Source organism: Herpailurus yagouaroundi, unplaced genomic scaffold (assembly GCF_014898765.1).
Source record: "Herpailurus yagouaroundi ecotype Mexico unplaced genomic scaffold, PumYag 166, whole genome shotgun sequence".
Lineage (NCBI taxonomy): Eukaryota > Metazoa > Chordata > Mammalia > Carnivora > Felidae > Herpailurus > Herpailurus yagouaroundi.
In genome coordinates this window covers 27,306,911-27,330,264 of record NW_024412407.1, presented here as the reverse complement: position 1 = coordinate 27,330,264, position 23,354 = coordinate 27,306,911, and the positions used below count along the sequence as shown (strand labels likewise).

The window sequence follows — 23,354 nt, the reverse complement described above, 5'->3', positions numbered from 1 at the left end:
AGGGTTGATGGGGGGTGGGAGGGAGGAGAGGGTGGGTGATGGGTATTGAGGAGGGCACCTTTTGGGATGAGCACTGGGTGTTGTATGGAAACCAATTTGACAATAAATTTCATATATAAATTAAAAAAATAAATAAAGTGGTTAAGAAAAACAAAAAAAAATAAAATACAATAAAAAATCACTTTGCATATAAAAAAAAAAAAGAAACATTTTAGAACACCTGCCTGCTACCTCCCACCTCATCTCCCACTCACAGACAGGCATGAACCGTAGGCAGACACATAAAAGAGTAAGACCCTCTGCCCAGTGCTGTGGTGGAAAGAAAAAGAGCTCAGGAGTCAAGGACCTGAGTTCAAATCCTGCCTTTGCCTCTTAATATGATGTGTTATCTTGGGCACTTGACATAGCTTCTCTGAACCTCAGTTTCATCACCTGTAAGGTGGAGTTAATAAAATTTACTTAATAATTCTGTGAGGATTAAAAGACAGTTAAACCTTCCATTAGCAATATGTACACCTGTGGAAAGCAACCCCATTTCATTCCCCAGTCCCCGTGGTGAGCATCTCCCCCATACCTTTCCAGTCCTGCTGTCCCTGACACAGAAACCTAGTCTCCTTCAGCCTCAGACCTTCAGTTGCACACGCTTAGGGAAACTTGACCTCTGACTTGTCAGGCTGCTCCAACCCTGCCCCTGTCTCTCCTGGTCCATCATGCCTCTCGCCCATTTACAGGTTGATTGTTACATATTAATCTTTAATACTGCTGACCACGGACCACATGTTCACAATGGAGCACTGCTCTCATGCATCAGAAGGACACAAAGTGCTAATTACCCCATGGGAGCTGTCTCAGGAAAAATTGACCTCCTAGTCTTTAAGATTTAGCAAGTACCCTGAGCCCACATAATTCATCAACTAACCTTTCTTTGTATACCTATAGATCATGCATCCTTTCCTGGAAAAGAACAGAGTCCTTCTGCACATTATGAAACAGAAACCAGACCCCCTTGCACAACCTCTTAGCCCTGAGATAACATCTGTTCCTGGCACCACCAAGTCTGTAGGTAATCAAGAAATATTAGGGACTACTATACTGCCTTTACTGATTAACTGCCCTAAGCTTTTTCTATAAACCCTGGGCAGGTAGAGTCCTTATATAGTTGGCCTTTGGACAAGATTCCCCCTTCTCCCCAGTTGGCTGGTCTCTTGAAAAAAACTCATATTCCGTTTGAATCAAAATTCCTCTCTTGAATATTGGCTTTTGGAACAATGGACAGGTGAACTTGGGTTTTGGTGACAAATTTTGGCGACTCAGCCAAAAAACAAATCCCTTGCAGCATCCAGTTCCCTGGGTATCCCAAAGTAGAGCAGTTGGCCAGTAGCTGGTCAGGGGTCCCTCTTTTGTTTCCAAGGCTAGTAGGTTGTACCACCTCAGCACATTAGCTGTTCCAGGTTAGTTGGACTCAGGGAGGGAACCTGATGGATCTGTTCCTGTAGCTGCCTAGACTACTTTGTCTTTAGAAACCTCACTCCTGATTCCAGACCCAAGCTAGCTGCGAATGAAGATGGGAATATTCCTCCTGTTCCCAAAGAAAGTCCAAGAGGACATATTTTATTTATTTATTTTTAAATTTTATTTAAATACAAGTTAGTTAAAATGTTGTATAATAATGGTTTCAGGAGTAGAATTTAGTGACTTATCACTTACCTATAACACCCAGTGCTCATCCCAACAATTTCCCTCCTTCATGCCCATCACCCATTTAGCCCATCCCTCCACCCAACACCCCTCTAGCAACCCTCAGTTTATTTTCTGTATTTAGGAGTCTCTCATGGTTTGCCTCCCTCTGTTATTATTTTATTTTTCTTTCCCTTCCCCTATGTTCATCTGTTTTGTTTCTTATTTTCCACATATGAGTGAAATCATATGATATTTAGCTTTCTCTGACCGAAATATTTCACTTACCATAATAAACTCTACTTCTATCCACATTGTTGGCAATGGTAAGATTTCATTCTTTTTGATTGATGAGTAGTATCCCATTGTATATATGTACATTATATATATATATATATATATATATATATATATATATATATATATATATATACATACACACACACACACACACACACACACCACACCACACACATCTTTTTTGTCCATTTATCAGTCGATGGACCCTTGGGCTCTTTCCATAATTTGGGTATTGTGATAGTGCTGCCATAAACATTGGGGTGCATGTGCCCCTTTGAATCATCATTTTTGTATCCTTTGGATAAAAACCTGCTGTGCAATTGATGGATGGTAGGGTAGCTCTATTTTTAATTTTTTAAGGAACTTCCATACTGTTTTCCAGAGTTGCTACCCCAGTTTGCATTCCCACTAGCAGTGCAAAAGTGTTCCTCTTTCTCTGCATCCTTACCAGCATCTGTTGTTTCCTGAGTGTTCATTTTAGCCATTATGACAGGTGTGAAGTAATATCTCATTATGGTTTTGATTTGTATTTCCCTAATGATGAGTGATGTTGAACATCAGAGAATTTGCCACAATGGCTCATGTATAGGCAATATTCATCCTTGTTATTGTGTGAAGATTAAAAAACAGGACCTTATAGGCATACTTAACTTAAACCACATACTTAAACAACATAACAATAAGATATGTTATATAACTAAATAATAGGATAAAATTATATAATTCAACTATCACCTTAAAGGAGTTCTACGTGGCTGGAGTTTTATATGGCAATAAAAAAATTGCTCCATAAAAGCCCAAATGTACCCCTCTCCATGGGGTTAACTGTGAACATGTGGAAGTAGTAGATGGCTCTACTTTCCTTGTTACTGGATAGAAGATACACTTGGGGATGCCCGTATCCTCAGACAAAGCTTCTCCCACTTCCAGTGAGTCTTCATAATTAGAATATTGTTAAGGCTAGACATCAGGCAAAGAAGGCTTCTTGGCCCCTTAATCTAACCACTTTTTTAAGTCTCTGTCACGTGTACATAAGCCCCATCTATGTAGGGCAGGGAAGATGGATCAGGAGGCACTTAGGCCACTTTGTCAGTGACTATCAGATTCTTCCTGATGTCTGCCTACCATGCCTCTTGCTGTGTTCAAAGGCCACTCCCTCAGGGCACTTGGGTGACTCAGTTGGATAAGCTTCCATCTTTGGCTTAGGATCTCACAGTTTGTGGGTTTCAGCCCCGTGTCACGCTCTTTGATGACAGCTGGGAGACTGGAGCATGCTTTGGATTCTGTGTCTCCTTCTCTCTCTCCCTCCCCCCTCAAAAATAAATAAACATTTAAAAAAAAGCCCACTCCCTCAGGGCACTTGGGTGGCTCAGTTGGGTAGGCTTCTGACTGTGGCTCAGGTCATGATCTCATGGTTTGTGGGTTCGAGCCCCAGATTGGGCTCTTTGCTGACAGCTCAGAGAATGGAGCCTGCTTTGGATTCTGTGTCTCCTTCTCTCTCTGATTCCCCCCCCTCAAATAAATAAACATTTTAAAAAAGCCCACTCCTTCACAAATAGTGACCTTAAAACTCATCTTCCCATCTCTTCAAAGTTGGAATCATAGATGCAGTTTGAGAGGAAACATGAGTGAAATGACCCAGAAAGAAGGCAGGAAGAACTGACCAGTCAGGGGGAGGAGAGTAGTGACAAAGATGGGAGGCAGGAGGGAGAGATAGCAGGGGGAGAATCAAAAAACTGAAGAAGCAAGAGTAGAGAGAGTGAAATGTATAAAGCGTTATCTCCAACTCTACCAAGGATGTCATGGCTTTTGTGAGAAGGGGAAAATTTACTCTTGAGCTACCAACCAAAGCATGTTATATCAACAGGAAACGGGGCTCAGTGAAGGTGTGAAAGCTCCAGGTACCAGTCTCAGATTTCTCTTATCCACTCTCAAGCTTTTCCTAATGTGACTACTGCCCTGCAAGAGACAGAAACTAATACTACTAACCTGTGCTGGCAGGAAGGTGGCAGGCAAGTAGTCAAAAGAAGACCCTGGTGTTGAAGCTGCCGGGAGGTCAGCTGACTGTCTGCTCCACAGAGGCTTGGTTGTCTTCAACCTTGGACAGGAATCCAGGAATGACTGCAAGGGTGGAGGGAGTTATCTCTAAGACACTCAGGGGATGCCTTTCTCTTCCCCCAAAGCCCACAAGCCCTGACCAACTCCCCCAAGGAGTACAGAGCCCAGAACACACTGAGACTGAGGTTGGGGGTGAAAGGGAGTCTCTGTGACAGTGGTCTGCCTCTCTGTTTGTGTATCTCTGTCTCCATCTCTTCCCTAGATTCTCACATCCTTGGGCATTATTTCAGAGATCTCTACCTTGATCTGTTTCCAGGTCTCTAGTAAGATCAGAGCTCTTAACACCTGTTTTGCTTGCCAACTCCTAGTCTAGAGAAGAGAGGGCAGGGTCCATCCTGAGGCAAGGGGAGGGTCCTGACTTCCCCTCTGCCCAAGGCAGGGGAAAGGTTGGGAAGATGGACCAAAGATGGAACTAATCCTAAGGTTGGTTTGACAAACACGCCCCCCCCCCCCCCCCCCCCCATTAGTAAGGTCGTTCTTCTCATTCTGTTGTTGGTTTTATTATTATTGCCCTTCAAATAGGAAATTGAATTAACTCATAATGATAGGATGATAAATATATGACCATGACCATAAAAGCCTTTTCTAACTTCCATATCTAATGAAAACTCCCTTTTATTCTTTATCAATAGACTCAATTTATTTCCTTCAGGTGTTTATCACACTGCAATTATTTAAGTGTTTTCTTATTGTTTATCTCCCACTAAGAAAAGCTCTACATTTGAGTGAGAGAAGGAATGAATGGTGAATAAATATATGGGAGTAAATATACTGGTGGGGTAAAAATTTACTTATAATATGACCTATTCCTGAGTATATCATGTCCACACCTATATTAACTATAATATCCTTAATCAATACTCATAATGCCCCTGCTTCTACATCTCTACCCATGGTCTCTTCCTCTGCAACTGTATGCCACACATGAAAGTTATTTAACAATTCCTTAGGTCTATGTTAAGGACCATGGAGAGAATATAAAAATATACGGGGCACAGTGTCTCCACTCCAGAAGCTTACAGTTGAGTGAGAGAGAAAGGGAAGATACAGGGTAACTAGAACTGAAAATGGTGTGTGGAGAGACAGCTATGGTAAGACTGACAGAAAGGAGTAGAGGAGGTTAAAGGAAAGAAATTGCTTCTGATGCAGATAATCCAGGAAGGCGTGGGCAGGAGGTACCAACTGGACTATGATGACTGTGTAGATTTTAACTAGTCAGAGATTGGGAGGACAGAATTCCAAGGAAAAGACATAGCTATCTGGAAAGATTTCCTGACTTTGGTCATCATTTGATTTTGAACTTCTGTTCATCATGAAAGAGTAAAATGCAAGGACCAGGAAATTCAAGGTAAAACTGCAGAAGCTGGAGGCTTTGAATACAGAATACAGGAGCCAGTGCCTAGATCTCTGCTCCCAGCTTTCACTTATCTGCACTTCTCTTGCACCTGATCTTCTTGAAGGGGTGTAAGGTTCATATGGGACAGGGTACCCATTATGCCTCCATCTAATTGTCTCTCATCTCTTCTCTCCCCTCCACTGAGGTCTTTATTAACAATGATAGGATTTCTTAATCTCATTACTTAGAAGACCACAAAGCAAAGAAAAACATATACTACACAAATTAAGTCAGGTCATTTGCATACCTGGGAAAGGAAGAACCCCCTTCTCTTTCCATCTCCCTAGTCAATTTTCCTCCATATTCTGACACTATATGTCAATAAATATCTGTAATCCCTCCTTCTCTGGACAAGGGGCGCTCTAAAATGTCAGATAAAGTTTGTTATAAAAATCCCTCATAAAAAGGTCTCCCAAGTACTGGTGGGCTGGGAAAGGGTTACATTAGGAAGCAAGAAATAAGGGACCCTCAAAGAGGCAGGCTGCAGCTGAAAGTGGGAAGGTGAGGAAGCCTTGGGGGTTGGGAAAAAGAAAACAAAAACAAAAACAAAAAAGATGAACATATTTCAGACTTGCCTGATCTAGGTGCCACGCGTGGAGTCTCAAAAACTTTCTGATAACATCCCAATAAAAAGTGAGACACAGAAACCTAAGCGGCTACGCAGTCAGGACCCCTCTCACTCTTGAGAGTTTTATACTTTCCCTCAATAAACTCTATTGCTTTGCTCACTCTCTGTTGTCTTCGAGATTCATTCTTCAACTCCATGACACAAGGACCAGTGTCTCTCCCACGCTCCTGAAACAAATTATTTTGGTGCCAAAACTTGGTAATCATCAGAGGGTAACAGCAGACTCTTTCCTTTCCCTTTTTGAGCAGAGGATCTCCTTACCAAGACTCTCAAAACCAGGCACGTGTGAGCCAGTTAAAAGCGGGTAGCACAGCTGCAGGTCTTAAGTTTCAGGTGACAAGTTGCAGGGTAAAGGTTTAGTCAATCCCCCCTTGTGAAAGGGGAATGTTGACCTAATGCCAACCAGTTCCATTTTCTGCTGTTGCTTATTCTTTCTTCACCTATCCTTCTTAAATGGCTTTTAAAACCTTTCCAAGTCCTGATGATCAATATGCTCCAGCAATTAGGGACTTGTTTGGTGAGATATGTTTTTCGGTCAGACACAACTCAGGCTTAAATGTGGCCAGGATTCTAGGCTTCAAATATCAGCAGATTCTTCCCTCTGTATCCCCTGGGTTTTGGACGTTAAAAACAGGAACACAGATTTACCACCAGTGCCTTTGTGCACAATAGCAGTGGGAACCTTAATAATTGGGATCTGTTGGCTGATGGGACATCAGGCATCCAAGAAGGAAAGATGCTTGGGGGTGAGGTGAAGAAATAATTGAGTTATGGACTAGATTCCATGGGTTGGGGGTGTGAGCAAATTAGTACGACCAAGAAATGAGGGCTCAATCAAAGGAGCTCCAAAGAATGAGGTCATCAGGGGCCTCCTTGGTTACATGAAAGGTTCATCTGGGGGACGCATATAAGGACTGGCAATGCAAGTGTTCTGCACCTGCCCTATGGTTTCCACTGGACACCTGAGATGTAAAAGAATGGAGACCAGCCCTGGGGGCCATGGCCCAGGGAAGCCTCCTTCATAGTCACCCCAGCTTTGCTTGCACCCATAATCTTTATAAATAACAAACCTTGATTCACTAACCTTACCAAACTCCTTAAGATTTAAGAGATTTAGGGGCACCTGAGTGGCTTAGTTCGTTAAGCCTCTGACTTCATCTCAGGTCATGATCTCACAGTTTGTGGGTTCGAGCCCCATGTCGGGCTTGGTGGTGACAGCTCAGAGCCTGGAGACTGCTTCTGATTCTGTCTTTCTCTGTCTCTCTGCTTATCCCCTGCTTGCAGTCTGCCCCCCCACCAAACATTAAAAAATTAAAAAAAAAAAAAAAGATTTAAGAGATTTAGAAGGATCCAGAGGAGAGAAGAAGGGTTGTGTATGGGCTGAAGCAGTGGGTCACAATGGCTACTTTCACTGGCCCAATCCTTCTTCAACCCAAGGTTTCAGGCCATTCTCTCACCCTGGGGAAGGCAGATCAAGGGATGTCTTGATTCTAAAGGGGAGAGCTAATATGTTGGGATGCCTTCATAGTCACTTCTCTAATATAACAGGTACAGAGGTTTTTGAGGTTCTTGACTCCTACCTGCATCACAAGATGGGAAACGAACCATTCTCTGTGGGTACTCCTCTGGAACATGTTCTGAGAAATTGGAAATGATTTGATATACAAATTATCAAAAAGAAGTGCATGAAGTTTTTTTTGTTGTTTGTTTTTGTCTCCCAGGCTTGGCCTCAGTATCTTCTGGAGGATGGAGAATCCTGGCCTCCAGAGAGGGAGACACAGAATCAGAAACAAGCTCCAGGATCTGAGTTGTCAGCACAGAGCCCGACGTGGGACTCGAACTCATGGACGGTGAAATCATGACCTGAGCTGAAGTCGGACCCTTAACCGACTGAGCCACCCAGGCGTCCCGAGAATCCTGGCCTCTTGAGGGAAGTATTCAGTACAGTACTATCTTACAGTTAGATCTATATTGTAGAAGAGAGGGTAAATGGTCAGAAGTTGCCTATGTACAGGTCTTCTTTGCTTTACAGGGCCACACAGACTTATGTAAGACTTATAAGATAGATGCCAACCACCCAGCCTCTTCAAGAGATACAGAAGAGCGAGTACTTACAGTCTTGCCTCCTGAGGCCTCTCCTCAGGAAAGGCCACCTGTTAAACCCTCATGTCCTCCTTATCCAGGATTTCTAAGGGAGAAGAATCTTTCCTCTGAAAGGAAGGCACATTCAATGTATCCACTGACTGAAATGTGAATTTGGCCCCACGAAGGTCCATGTTCCATTTTCCCTGCAAGATTCTAAGCAAATAAAAAGGACCTGGGCAAAGTTGCAGACAACCCCGATCAACACACAGAAATGTTCCAAAACCTAATCTAGGTTGCTGAAGAAAACACAGGCCATCCCTAATGAAGGGGACTCTAATACTCTCACTGTTTCTCCTAGTACACTCTGGTTAATCTAGTTGTATGTGGGGGCTTCTCCCTCATTCATTCCCTGGGTTAATGATTATGATGATTAGAGCCAACTGTCTCTGGTTAGTCTGCCTCAGGCCAGGGACTTTAAGGAATATTCCCAAGCAGACACGGAAACTCCTTTTGCTTCAGGGAACTTCCCTGTCTTCTCTGGCCTGACATGGACTGCCTAATTCCACTTGTTGGCTCATCTGTCCTAGCTGACAAGCTTTAAGACCGGCACAACTCTTTCTCTGCCATCGGGACTTTTATCTGCCCCCGCTTCTTGATGGCACCTCACCTCTACTGCCTTCCCTTCCCTTCTCCTGTTTCTGCACCACCATGGGTGCAGCCTCCATAACTGACTCCTATACTATCTGGATGCCTCCAGCACCATGGGCTCCTCCTCCTCCACTCACTGTCAAGGAGCAAAGAACACGATCTTAGTTTACACCTCCCACTTTAGATTTCTTCACTGGTGCCCTAGGTAAAAATTAACAATGGTGAGCAAGTTGATTGACTTTTCGTTGGACACAGGTGGAATGTATTCTGTATTTAGACTAATTAAGATTTGTTTGTTTAATTAAGATAGACATGTCTTTAGAGTTATCAGCATGAAATATATAAAACTTTTTCTACCTAGGTTTACAAAGGTCAAATAAGCTCATGAATATCTCTGTTACAATTTGTCAACGAAAAGTGACTCAAAATAATGGTAATTTTGTCTGTCTCAAAGTTTTCACGAGTAATTGTTAACATAGCTTTCAGGGTCTTTGGTAACTTGAAACTTTAACATTTTGCTTGGATGATAAACTGCATTGAATTTATTGGACATTTAGGCCTTTTCTAAATCAAATGGAATGCTGAAGCATTGCTTACTAAACACAGGTTTGTGGTTTTGGTTTATGGCTGAAAAACTAAGGATACTTAAATCTGTTGAAAGACGTGCTTTATGCTTAATTGATTTATAAGTTTGCCATCTAAAAAATATATGATGTAACAGACAGTTCACAATTGGTTACTACTTAGTTTTCACTGGAGGCTAAGGTTTCTAAGTTAAAATTCTGCTAATTGTAATTAAGACTGATGGAAATTAGGAAAGTAACTGTATGTGGAAAAGTAGGAGATATGTAAGAAAAATAAAAGGAATGGGAATACATTTTTGTCAAAGGTTAAAAAAAAGTAATTTTGTCCTAAATTAGACTGGTTGTGTGTAGAAAAGGGGCTTAGGTCAAAATCTGAAAGTAAAGGAAAGTTATAGATGGTTTGTGAAGAGAAATCTTTGTAAAGGAATTTTATGTGTGATCAGAACTAAGGTTAAAATAAATGGATTTAAAAGACACTGCTATAAGATTAAAATTCTGCTTTACTCTTAAAAAGACAAAGTTTTCTTGGATTGTTGGTCTGTTTTTGATAAAAAAAAAAAAAGAGGTAATCAAAGGTTTTTTTTTCTCTTTTGTCTGTCCTAAAAGATGGAAAGAACTATGATTTTAACCAAAGGGGCAGGGCAGCAAACCCTTTTGAGTTGTTTTGCTCAAGCCTTGGTTGAAATTGCCCCTCCTTGGATCTGAAGACTGGGAGACCATGGCAATGTCCTTGCTGCAGACCTCCAAATACTCCACATTTGTGGTGTTTTTGCTTAGCAAAGGAATGGGTGCCTGTGCCATATGAGGAATGGATAGCATATGAAGAAGGGCTTTTACTGGGATACATGGGAGCCATTTTGCTACACTTAGCCCAGGGTATGCCTATTTGTAACAAACTAGATATTCTAAAATGGATATCCACATGGGCTGGAACATATTTATGTGGGTATTGCTGAAAAAGGCAGAAGAATAAACCTCAATTTTGGCCCTTTTTGCACCCCTCAGTGGCAGATTTTTCCTTGCAAAACATGGTTTTTGCCAGCCTTTTGAAATATATTTGTGAAGAGAATTACTGTTGGGGCAAAATAAAATTAGTGCATCCTTCTACAACTGGGGGAGTCTTGCTTGGTCACAGTGAATACCCTCAAAGTCCTGCAGGTGGGAAACAGATGGGTAGGAGAAATTGGAAAAGACTGGTCAGCTCTTGAAGGTAGGATAAAGCCTGGGTAAGAGTGACTACTCCCAGCACCTCACAAGACTGACAGGGCTTTTGGCTGACAGTAACATAGCCAGCCAAAATGTGGGACCAGGAGATGAGGCTTCTCCTGGCCAGCTATAAGAGTTAAGATATAAGACACCTTTTCCTCCTTTTTCCTATAGAAGGGCAAGTCCCCAACAAAGGCCATTACTCCTTTGGGGTACATTCTGAAAAACTGGGAAGATTTTGATCCACAAACCCTGAAGAAACAGCAACTCTTTTTCTTTTGCACTGAGGCTTGGCCCCAGTACAAACTGCCTGCTAGAGGGAAGTATCAATCATAATACTATCCTACAATTGGACTTGTTTTGTAAACATGAGGGGGAAATGGGGAAAAGTCCCCTACGTTCAGTGTTTTTGGACCTTAACAAAAAAATCGAGGTAGGTATGAGCAATGTAAGATCAATCCTGACTTAATGGCAACTCTCCAAAGTCCAGCAGTCAGGAGGGGAAACAATTAAGGGCCCTTTGCCTGTACCAAAGCAGACCTAGAGAAGAAGGAGGGTCATCTTTCACCTCCACCTCCTTCCCCTTGGGTCCTCGGTCTATATATCCAGACTTAAAAATGTGCACATCTGCTCCCTGTTGCCCACCTTATCCAGGCCCTTCCCATAATGTAACAGGCATGTTTCCCCTACAAGAAGATGGAATGCCCGAAGGAGGGACACAAAGAGGTACCACTATGATAAGATTACCAGTACCTTTTTCATTACACAATTTAAGACAGATAAAAGGAGATCTAGGCAAATTTTATGATGATCCCAATAAGTATATAGAGACTTTTCAAAATATTACATATGCTTTTGTGTTCACCTGGAAAGATATAATGTTTTTGTTAAAACAGACTCTTAATGAGATAGAGAAGCAAGGGGTTCTGGCAGCAGCTGGAAGATAGGGGGATGAGCAACTCATTAATTGTCATGGGACTGGAGGTCTTATAGGGAATTTCCAGTTTCCTACTGGGGCCCAGGTAGTTCCATCCCAAGATCCTAATTGGGATTATGACCATCCCATTGAGGAATGGTATTGTCACCACTTCCAAGCTCGTGTTTTGGAGAAATTAAGGAGGTCTAAGGTTAAACCTTAAATTATGCCAAATTAGCCAGTATTTTACAAACAGAGAATGAGAGCCCAATGGCCTTCCTGGAGAGGTTGAAGGAGGTTCTCATTAAGGATAAAGGGTGTCTATCTCCCCTGACACCCCTGAGACTGAGACAATTTTAAAGGACAAATTTGTCACTCAATCAGCTCTAAATATTCAGAGGAAGATACAAAAACTGGCATTTGCCTGGAAGGACTCTGGAATATTACAACTTAAGAATAAATCAGAGGCCTTAGTCACAGCCTTATGTACTATGTCAGACGAGACTCCCTGAAGTCCTGACACCAAATGCCATTTGTGTGGCCATTCAGGGTATTGGAAAGAAAAATGTCCTCAAAAGAGACAACGGAAGTCAAAGCCCTACAAGCAATGGCCCTATCTGTATACAGTCACTTTAAGTTTGCCCTTGGGGCCCTCTATCTTTGAAGCCTCAGATAACCAGTGTCCCCGAGAGGGGATGATGGGGCCTGGGGCTCTTCATGGTGGTTCCCCTAAACCAACTGTCCATTGGAAACCCAGAGCCTTGGGTAACTCTGGATGTAGAAGAAAAACCAGTGGATTTACTTCTTAATACTGGAGACACCTTTTCTGTCCTCCTTTCCACTCCAGGCCAACTATCCAAATGCAGCATAACAATTAGAGACATCTCCAGAAAACTTATGACTAAATTTTTCTCTCAGCCTCTGGGATGTATATGGGGAAACCTAACTTTCTCTCATTCTTTCTTGATAATGCCACACTCCCTTGCTAGGAAGGGACATTATAACTGAATTAGAGACTATAGCATTACTAGCCTGAGGGCAGATGAATAATTGTGTGGAGTTTTAGAATTACGGTATATTGTAGGCTGTGGATACCAGGGTTCAGGAAAATATCTCGCCCGCTATATCAATTAGAGGACTCAATCGCACCTACTCTCCTAAGGAAATGAACAGGGGTTTGACACATGGACACTGTCTTCAGCCCTCAGGATAGTTACAAACAGAGCAGGGCAATTATTATTACCTAGCTCACAGAGCTAGATGATCATTAAGCACTACATCCAGCCTTTCATTTAGGGAGGGATAAAACTTATCAAATGGCCCAAAGGATGTTTACTGGGAAAATTTTGTTAAGGACAGTTCAACAAGAAGTATCAGCCTGTGAAGTTTGTGTTAGAAACAATCCTCTCAACCACAAACTTGCTCTCCCAGGTAATCAAGGAATTGGAACCTATCCAGAGGAAGACTGACAATTAGATTTCACTCATATGCAAAGGTCAAAGGGGTTCCAACATCTGTTGGTATGAGTTGATATTTTTACTAATTGGGTACGGGTCTTCACCTGCAAAACAAAAAAGGCACAAAAAGTAATGAAAGCTCTGTTTTATAAAATAATACCCAGGTTTGGCTTACCTAAAAATTTGCAAAGTAATAATGGTAATAAACTGCGTTGGCTCTTTCTCTGGTATGACTCCTGGCCCTTGGAAAAGTTTAACACCTAGAAATAAAGGAAACTGTCTGCTTACTCAGCAGAACTCTAAATGACACCTCACAAGCATTAAATTCTTTAAATCAAAAAATTAATTGAATTTAGGGAAGGACTCTTGGATAATTGAGCTCCATTGATTACTTACTGATCTTCCATCACCTGTGTTGTGAGAGATTCCCTCACATGTGTTGTTTCAATATAACCAATAATTCCCATAAAGTCTCACAACTGATAGATGACATTTGGACACAACTGGACAAAGTCAGAGTCTCTCCTGTATTGTTTAACTGGTTTGGAAACTGAGGACAGTATCTTAAAGATGGCATCTTATTGGTCAATATAATCTTCGTGTCTTTCTCTTTGTGTCTGCCAATGTTTGTGCCACATTATGCCTGCCAACCTTCCTGTGGAACCATCCTGTGGACCACTCGACCAACCCGTGGGTAGACTCTGACTACCGTACCCCCACACAGTCCCTTGTCAGTTTGAAGAAGCCAGAGTGGTCATCGTCCCTGTTCCCTGACAGCAGTCAGGGGCCCTATTCCAGAGGGAGGAATGAGTGGGGAAAGGGTTAACATTAGGCAGGGAGAGATAAGGGATCCTCAGGGAGGCAGGCTGCAGCTGCAAGTGGGAAGCTGAAGAAGCCATGGGATTTGGAAAACAAAAACAAAAACAAAAACAAAAAACAAAAAGGATAAACGTATTCCAGACCTGCCTGGGCTAGGTGCCATGTGTGGAGTCTCACAAACTTTCTGATAATGTCCCAATAAAAAGTCAGAGACAGAAATCCTTGGCAGCTACCCAGTCGGGACACTTCTCACTCTTGAGAACTTTATACTTTCCCTCAATAAACTCTATCACTTTAGTCACTCTTTTTCAACCACGAGATGCATTCTTTGACTCCGTGAGACAAGGACCAGCATCTTTCCCACCCACTTGGGAGAGGGGGTTCCTGTGCTGCCTCTGCCTTCACACCACGTGCAGATCATCCTGCCTTCTGCTTCCAAGAGCTTTGCTGCAGGTTTTCTAAAGAAGTAAACAGAGATACTCAACTTCTCTTATCATCCTTGCTTTTGTCAAAGCTCATTGCTTTCTATGAAGTTAGTTCCACAAATAACCAGTTTCTCACAATCTCAACTCTAGAATCCTTAATTAGTATAATTTTTAATTCTGCTCTTTCTGGGATGGCTCAAATGGAAAGTCCCACTTGGTACCAAAGAAGTAAATAAAATGTCTTCTCTTAGTACTTTCCATGAGGGGTTCTAGGAGACAGGAGCTGGTTACATGAGTGGTGTACATACAAGGGCAGCTGTGTATTAGGCTAGAAAGTAAAAGACAGGAGGGGATTGCATTGTGGAGGCTGTTTCTCTTTTTCTTTTTTCTTTTTTCTTTTCTCTTCTTTCAAACAACTACTGATTATAGATTTATAGGGGGTCCAAAGCAGCCCACCATCTTTGCCATAAACTTCCCAGAATGAAAACTCATTGAGGTTCTCTTGAAAGGGGATGAAAAGTAAATATCGGGTTAGGTACAAACACACAAAGCAGGGCCAGGGAAAGAAGGCAGCTAGTTCCTTATAGCTGGATGAAGTCCTTCAGCATTTGTGTACACACAAACACACACATGTGCTTGCATGCATGAACATACACATGCACATATCATACCCAAATATTCTAACAAATATGGTCATGTTTATAGACCTATCCCAGTCCTTGGTGAATATTTCCACTCAAATTCAATATCATATGTCCATATAAGCAGCACACACGACTTTCAATGTGGTGCTTTATGAGTATAATACACCCAGCCTCTCCCCTTTTCCAACTCCTGATTACAGGATGGGGCACAGTAAAGGTGAATGAGAGAATGTGTGACTATAAGCTTGCATGTGACATGAAGTGTCTCTCTAACTACAGGCCACAAAGCAAATAGAAATTGTTTTTTCATCATTCACTGTTTGGAACTATCCACTGTCTTTCAATTATCTCTATGCCATCAAGTTTCAGTGATCACATATCTCTTTTTGAGCTGCTACTCAGTGCAGAGTATAGGTCAGGGACTAGTGGTATGAGGTTTCCTCCAACTTGGTGTAAATCCTAGCTACACTACTCACTTTCCAGAAATTGCTTCATTGCACTTTGCATTTCTCTCAGCGTTACTTTAAAATTAAAAAAAAAATGAGCATAATGGGACTCAACTCATTTAACTTTTGTATTAAATAGGTGATTATGTAAAGTGCTTGGAACAAAGTATAGGGCATAGTAGTCAGGAAATGATAGCCATATTTTCATCATCACGTTGTGGGTATTGGATATGTAAAGAAGTAATACATAAAAGAGATTTTCTTTTCCCTGTGAGGTTTTTAAATCTCATCAATGAGACAAGATAAACACATGGAGAGGAGCATATGAAAACCTAATACTTTTATTTGAGCCATAACATGTAACTTATTATCCAAAATCCAAGCTCTGTTTTACAATTTTTAGCAGATTTCAATGCTCTAATAAGATTGATTTTTTTTCTTTTATTATTCCCATGCTATACCACCTTACATAAACTACACAGTTACACCAGTCTTTCATTTAAGACGTTGACTGGAGAGACACCTTAGAGGCTCAGTCGGTTGAGGGTCCAACTTAGGCTCAGGTCATGATCTCACAGTCTGTGTGTTTGAGCCCCACATCAGGCTCTGTGCTGACACCTCAGAGCCTGCAGACTATTTCAGATTCTGTGTCTTCTCCTCTCTCTCTGCCCCTGCCCTGCTCATGCTCTGTCTCTCTTGATCTCAAAAATAAAACATAAACAAAATTTAAAAAAAAGTTGACCGGAGAATTCTTGGGATAAAAAAGATTTTGAGAATTCATTTTGTACACGTCCCTATTTCTGGGAAGGAGATCATCTGAGACATCCCAAACCCAAGTGAGACAGCTATGTGCATGGCCAGAGAGCCTACTCCCTCCCATCTTCCCTGGTCACCCTGTAACCTCAGAAATTCTTCCTTATGTCCAATGTCAATCTGTTTTCCTTAAAATATTGGCCTCTCTTTATAACTGATTCTGATTGGGAATGAGGTACACAAACTCTCAAAAGCTTAAGACAATTCTGAAATGCACACCTGGGAACATTGTTGCATTGCCTATTGGTCTGGGTCTCTGTAATTATAGTTCTCATATAGTTTGTTATTAACTGGTTACAAATCATCAAAAGATCCCTTAAAATCTTTAATTTAGTCCCTACCAGAGCATAACCCCTCATGGAGTCATTCATTGGTACTCTCTTAAAGTTTTAATAGAAGTACACTAATTACCAGATAGTTAACTCCTATTTCAATCCTCCAACCTCCATGGCCTCCTCAATTATAGTCATTAAGTTATCACTCATTTGATGAAGGCATAGTACAACCCTGAGGTGGATCATGACTACTATGATCTCCCCAGTCCTTTTCAGGCCATCATATGAAGTAGGGGAAACAGAATTGACAGCGGTCCTGACCCACCAATTCTTGCCTCAGAGGAGCCCTGAGGGCCAGGCATATTCCAGAATGGGCACAGCAGGCATTTTTCTCAAAGTGGGCAGAGTGCCAAACCCTGGCACAATGATTAGTGTGGAAGGCCTGGGGACAGGAAGGCAGCCAAGGCCCACACTTTTCCTTCTTCCCCAAATTCAATTTTCTCAGTCTAGGTCCCTCCTCTTGTGCTCCCAATTCCAAAGTTTTCAGACCTTCCATAGTGCTCATCTGAGACCAGACATCTGTCATCAATCATCTAAGGCCAGTGCTTCTCAAACCTGAAAGAGCATAGACATCATCTGGGAGCCTGTTAAAAATGCAGATTCTGATTCAGTAGGTCTGGGTTGGGTCTGAGATTCTGCATTTATAACAAGCTCCCAGGTGACACACACATTATTTGTCCATGGACCACATTTTGAAGACCAGGATCTACATGACTGTAGCAGTTGCTACAACTATCTTCCACAAAGAGTTTATCCACTTCCGTCTGTCTTTTGTCCTCCAGATGGCAATAAGAATCATGCCTGATCCCTTCCTGATTAATCTCACTCCATGACACAATACACAGTGTAAACCTGGCTCATAAATTCCCAAGTGTGGAAACACACATCCCTCACAAGAGTCTTATTCTTTCATGTCTTAAAGGTCCGTGTAGCTCAGAATACTGTCCCATTTCTTTTATAACTTACTTATCCCTGTTTCCCAAATTCCTCCATGTGCATCCTCTTGACCAATACATCTTTTTCAGTTTCTACTTGTACTTTCCCTTCCAAAGTAAAGATGCCTCACTACCTATCTAATCACTAATGCCTCATATTTCAGTTTGTTCTTCTCCCCAGTTTGAGGTGTACAATCTCTCTCCCCAAAGCATCTTAGATTCTCTCATGAGATTTTTGCACCAGTCTCTCAAAAAAAGATCTAAAGCATTTAGTAAGTATATGAGTAATCCTGCCTCTAGCAGGCAGTCATCTACTCCCTGTTGGGAAGATGAGAAATTCTACAAGAAAGTAGCTTTCTATCCCTCCTGACCAGAGCAGGCCCCATACATAAATACAATAGAAAGCCACTGGCCCTTCTATGCCAACTGTAAAACTGCTTCAAGAAAGATGCCTTTTGTGCCCATGGCAGAACCAGTCTCATCTTCAGGGAGTCCTTGGAGTCAGGTAGAACTGGCTGAGACTTCTATTAGTTTTACATCCCCTCCCCACATCCCATGGGAATGAATGGAGCAGGACCGGGCAGAGTTATGTCAAGCATTCTCCTGCCCCAGGACTGTATTTTCTCTGTTCCTCTTTGAATCAACAATCTTGTTCTTCACTATTGGGTCTACAGGAAGGGAAAAACCTACTCCTTTCCCTGAGCAAGATTCTACTCTGATGGAACAGACAGGACAGTCATGAGAACTCAGACATAGTCACACAAAGGCAAAACTAGACATGCCTGGGTACAGTTCTAGATACTGTTTTAAAGTTCAGCATGGAGAGAAATACTTTGTTAAGGAAGTCTTTCTGAAGATAAAGGAGTAGCACAGTGCTAGCCTGAAAGGAAGGAGAATTTTCTGTACCAAGGAAATGTGTAAGACTCGATTCAATTTAACATGAATTTATTAATGCTGCTTATGTGCCTGGTCCCAGCTGGATGCTCTGGGGGTGTGAACAAGAAACACTCCTTACCTGTCATCTAAAATCAGGAACAATATACAGAAAACAAAGATACACAGATACCTGTGGTATTTCTTTTTTTTTTAATTTCTGCTTTATTGATTTATAACTGATATATAAAATTGTTAGGTATTTAACATGTACATTGTGGTGTTGATTTGATAACATAAACATTATGCAATTATTCACTATGATTTCTCCATTGTGAAAGGATTAGTGATGGTATTTTAACCTGATTATTTCATTAAATGAAGGTAAGTGTTCAAAGGGTACCTTGGTTTCTCTCACTTCATCTTTATATGTGGAGGGGCTTCAGCTGGAGCTTTGGTTTTCTGTGCGTGGTCCCTGGACCAGCAGTATCAACAACACCTGGGAACTCCTTAGAAGTACAAGTTCTGGGTCCCACCTAGACCTACTGAATTCCAAAAGCTGGAGGCTGGGCCCAGCAATCTGTGTTTCCACAAGCCCTCCAGGTGAGGTGACGCCCACTGAAGTTTGAGCACCACTAAGCAAAGGACTATTCCTTGCCTTTCTCCACCCCCTTCACTGTGACTTTAGTGAGTTAAAGAGACAGCACTGAGCATTCCCAGCTCAGTCCCTTTCACTTTTTTTCTTGGGTTTCTTCTTTTATCCAAAACCAAATTAGCTACAGGACACATGATATATCTAATAAGGGGTTAATATCTAAAATATATAAAGAACTTACACAACTCAAAACCAAAAGGCCAAATAATCCATTAAAAAGTAGACAGAGAACCTAAATAAATATTTTCCAAGGAAGAGATACTAGATGACAAACAGACACATGAAAATGCTCAGCATCACAAATCATCAGGGAGTATAAATTAGAACTACAATGAGATATCAATTTACACCTGTCAGAATGGCTAAAATAAAAATAAACAAGAAATAACATGTGTTAATGTGGATGTGGAGAAAAAGGAACCCTCATGTACTGTTGGTGGGAATGTAAATTGTTGCTGTCATTATGGAAATCAGTATGGAAATTCCTCAGAAAATTAAATGTAGAACTACCATATGATCCAGTATTTCTGCTATTGGATATTTACCCAAAGAAAACAAAAACATTTTTTCTAGTTTCTTTTAATAATAACTTGTTTAAAGTCAGTATGCAGTACAGACACAATTGAAAAGTACACAAGTAAAAAAAAAAGAAAAAAATAGGAGGAGAAGACACATTCTTCACTACACAATACACACAGAGCTCTTTCCCCTACCACCATTCCATGGAGGCCCAGCTTTCCATGTGCTCAAGAGTACTCTCCATATTATGCAGGGGGACCTGACTGCACTCACGTGTGATGATGCCAAGCCAAATCTGTACTGGCACTAATGAGTTCAAGGTGTACACTTCTGACCTTAATTGAAGTGGGATTAATTGACCAGGCTGTGCTGGATCCCATAGCTGAAGTAGATAGCAAACCCAATAAGCATCCAGACACCAAACAGGGCCCAGGTGTCAGCTGTCATCTGCATCATAAGGCAAACATTCACAAAGATGGTCAGTAGTGGGAGGAGAGGCAGAGCAGGGACCTTAAAGGGAAGGTGACTGGAGCTCTGTGGCTGTCTCCAGATGACCCCAGTGATCCCAATGATGAGCACCAGGAGCACCACAACCACTGAAATCCACACTGGGTCTCCAGAAAGCAGAACTGGCCCCTGGGTCAGCACCAGGCAAAGAAGAGTGAGCAGCAGAACAAGCAGTGAGGAGCAAACATAGACAACCTGGCCAGAGAGTGGAGTGGGGGTGGAGCTGCCTGGATAAAATAGTCCCTGTAGAGTCAGCTGCTCTGCTGCAGGTCTAGTCTCCTCCTGCCCCTCTGCTTCATTTCCTCCAGTCCTCCTCTGAGGCTGATACCTGATGATGAGAACACAAGTAGCCAGCAAAGAGTAAGCTAGCAGGGCCCCAACTGACATGAGGTCCACAAGATCAGTGAGTCTAAAGAAGAAGGCCATGATGGCTGCAATAATGCTCAAGATCACAGTGGCCACGATGGGGGTGTCTGTGCCAGTTTGGATCCTGGCAAGGACAGGGAACAGGAGCCCATCCTGTGTCATCATGTATATCAGATTACGTATGGGGAACATAAAGCCAAAGATGCTGATGGAAAGACTACAGAGGAATCCAAATGTTACAACATAGCAGGCATGGGCCCAGCCAACATGGAGAAATGCCTCAGGCAAGGTGCTCCCAGGTTGGAGCTGGTAGTAAGGCACCATAAGTGTAAGTGCTGAAGAGACACCAAAATACATCAAAAAGCAGATAAACAGTGAAATAACAATGCCCATGGGGACAGAATACTGGGGATTTCGGGCTTCTTCGACTCTGGTAACAATAATAGTGAAACCTATAAATGCATAGAAACAGGTAGCTGCTCCACGGAGAATCCCCTTGAAGCCAAAAGGCACAAATCCTCCATAGCCCAGAGGGCCTAAGCTTGAGGTGTCATTGAGTCCAGCCTTTACGTAGTCCTCTTCTGTGAGCTTCCAGTTGTGCAGGTCCCCCTTAATGAAGCCAGCAATGATGACAAAAGTGAGGGTCAAAAGTTTCACCAATATGACCACTTTGGAAACCAGGAAAATCCAACTACTCCTCAGAATCAACAATTCCATGAGCAACAACACAAGGCCCACAACAATGAATCCTAGAATTTCTCCAAGGACCTGGGGAACATTTGGTGAGATGCTCTCATGCAGGGTCTGAGATATCTGGTTCCCAAGCAGATTGTCGAAAGCTAAGGTCCAAGCCTGGGCCATAGTGGCTGTATGAGCAACAAAGAAGATGATGAGGTTCCAGCCAGTGATGAAAGCCCATAGTTCACCTAGAGTGACATAGCTGTAGAGATATGAAGAGCCAGAATAGGAAACCTGGACACCAAACTCTGCATAGCACAGCCCAGACAACACAGAAGATAGGCCGGCCACCAACAAGCAGATCACGATGGATGGTCCTGCTTTATCTCTAGCCACCTCACCAGCCAGGATATATATACCTACACCCACTGTGCAGCTCACACCCAGGGCCACTAAATCTAGGGTGGTCAGCCTTCTGTCAGGGCCCATATCGGCCGCATATTCCTCCAGCATATGTCTGCGTACCAGCTTTTGACCAAATCTGCGAAGTGCCAGACACAGCATTCTAGCTGGAATTGAAGAGGATTCTGGGATCAGAGAGCTGTAGCAAGTTCAGGTGCCATGAGTCTGGAATCAGGTTTGGTGAGGCTGAGTTAAACTGAGTTGGGTTGGGGCTGCCAGGTTCCATTGCTCAGGCTTCACAGCTACTGCTTCATATTTTTTCTTCTATGTGCTATCCCTCCTTAAAGCCTGGAAAAACAATAAATATTTACTGAACAAAGGTGTTCAACCAACCGACCAAAGCTCAGAAATCCCATGTCACTTGTTGCAGCCCAAATATCACAGAAACTGACACAAAAGACATCATAGAAAAAAATCAACCCTGCTTTCTCCTCCCAGAGAAAAGGGTTGAATACCTCCCAACATTCTCCCTTTTTACACACCACATGATATATTCCCATTTGGGTTCCCCTAACTGATGTAGCTTCATGTACTAATTAAGCTGTAAGACACAAGAAGGAATGCATATAATGTGCAATAATCCACACGTGGGATGTTTGCATCGTGCTTGAGTTTGAGTTATGACACATTAATTATAGACTAGTGGACCTTGTTGCAATTACAGAACAATTTTTAAAAATATCATCTGAATTTAAAATACAAATTTGGCCTCCTGGTCTTTAAACTCTTAGCCCCGAAATCAGCTAGCAAGTTTGGATGTCACTTTGGTTCCCTTTCTCCTCATTCTGCATCAACTGTTTAGTTGTACTGATGGCAAAGAAAGTACAGTCCAACCCTTCCCTTTATACACTGAGGCCCACAGGACACTGCAAAAAGGGAGGAAGAGGGAGAAAGAGGCAAGGCCTTTATAACTACCTGCAAGAAGAAGAAGAACAGGCTGTCTGATAAGAAAACACTGAAGAAATATGTGCAGCATTCAACCAAGGGTCCATTACTAAGAAGGGAGAAGAGCCAGAACAGCCTCTGTGTGTGTGTGTGTGTGTGTGTGTGTGTGTGTGTGTGTGTGTGCATGCATTCTGACCTTAAATAAACTTTACCCATAGCAACCAGGCAAAAGTTCACTATGGTTGTATGTCTACAATTGTGAAAGTGTGATGTGTAGAGAGGAAAGAAGTAGCTCACAATCAAAACAATTCCTTCTGTCTCCTCCTCTCTGACTTCTAGGAGAGAAGATCAACTCACTTCTGCAGACAGTCTCCTCACTGGCTACCCTGTGCTCAATAAACACCCTGCACCATCTGTGATGTCAGCTTCCAGCAGCCTGGAGACCAGGAGAGCAGCAAGCTGCCCTGCTTTATGAGCTTGTATTAAAATACTCACTTGGAACTCCATACTAATTTTTCACAAAGAGTTATTTTTAACTCATTCATACCATGGTCTGAATATAACAAATATACATTCTTAATGAATGAACCCTGCATGTGGTTCTTCTTTTCCCCTACTCCCTTGCTGCTGTTAAAATGATCAGCTCCACAAGGAAAACAAAGCTTTGGATGAACAATTGACAACAATGTCCTGAAAAAGGCTCTGGAGAACAGAGGGAAAAAAGTCACATAGCCCACGCTCTCCTCCATATTCGGGCTTTAGTTTTGAAAGAATTTTAAGGAATGTCAGAGGCTTCTAAAGAGAGAAAGGTCAAGTTAAAATTGAAAAGTCTTCTCTGTAGATGATCAAAAGGAACCCTTGGGTTACAGTTCTGACCTTCTGTTTACAAATCCATCTAGACTCCTTATTTGCCACCCACCAGTTCCAATGTTATGATTTACTAACCAGCATGCAAGATAGATAAGAAGAATAACTTC

The 23,354-nt window shown here is 42.1% G+C and overlaps 1 protein-coding gene across 5 annotated transcripts in view; it reads right to left on the bottom strand.

The window, feature by feature from the left end:
• Positions 1 to 19,523: 19,523 nt before the first annotated feature.
• Positions 19,524 to 23,354, bottom strand: part of LOC121038833 (cationic amino acid transporter 3-like) — a 124,851-nt gene continuing 121,020 nt past the window's right edge. For all 5 annotated transcript variants that reach the window (XM_040488714.1, XM_040488716.1, XM_040488713.1 and 2 more), the window contains one exon: positions 19,524 to 21,780. In XM_040488714.1, the coding sequence (XP_040344648.1) occupies positions 19,831 to 21,594 (1,764 nt within the window). In that variant the 5' untranslated portion in view covers positions 21,595 to 21,780 and the 3' untranslated portion in view covers positions 19,524 to 19,830. The remainder of the gene's footprint in view (positions 21,781 to 23,354) is intronic.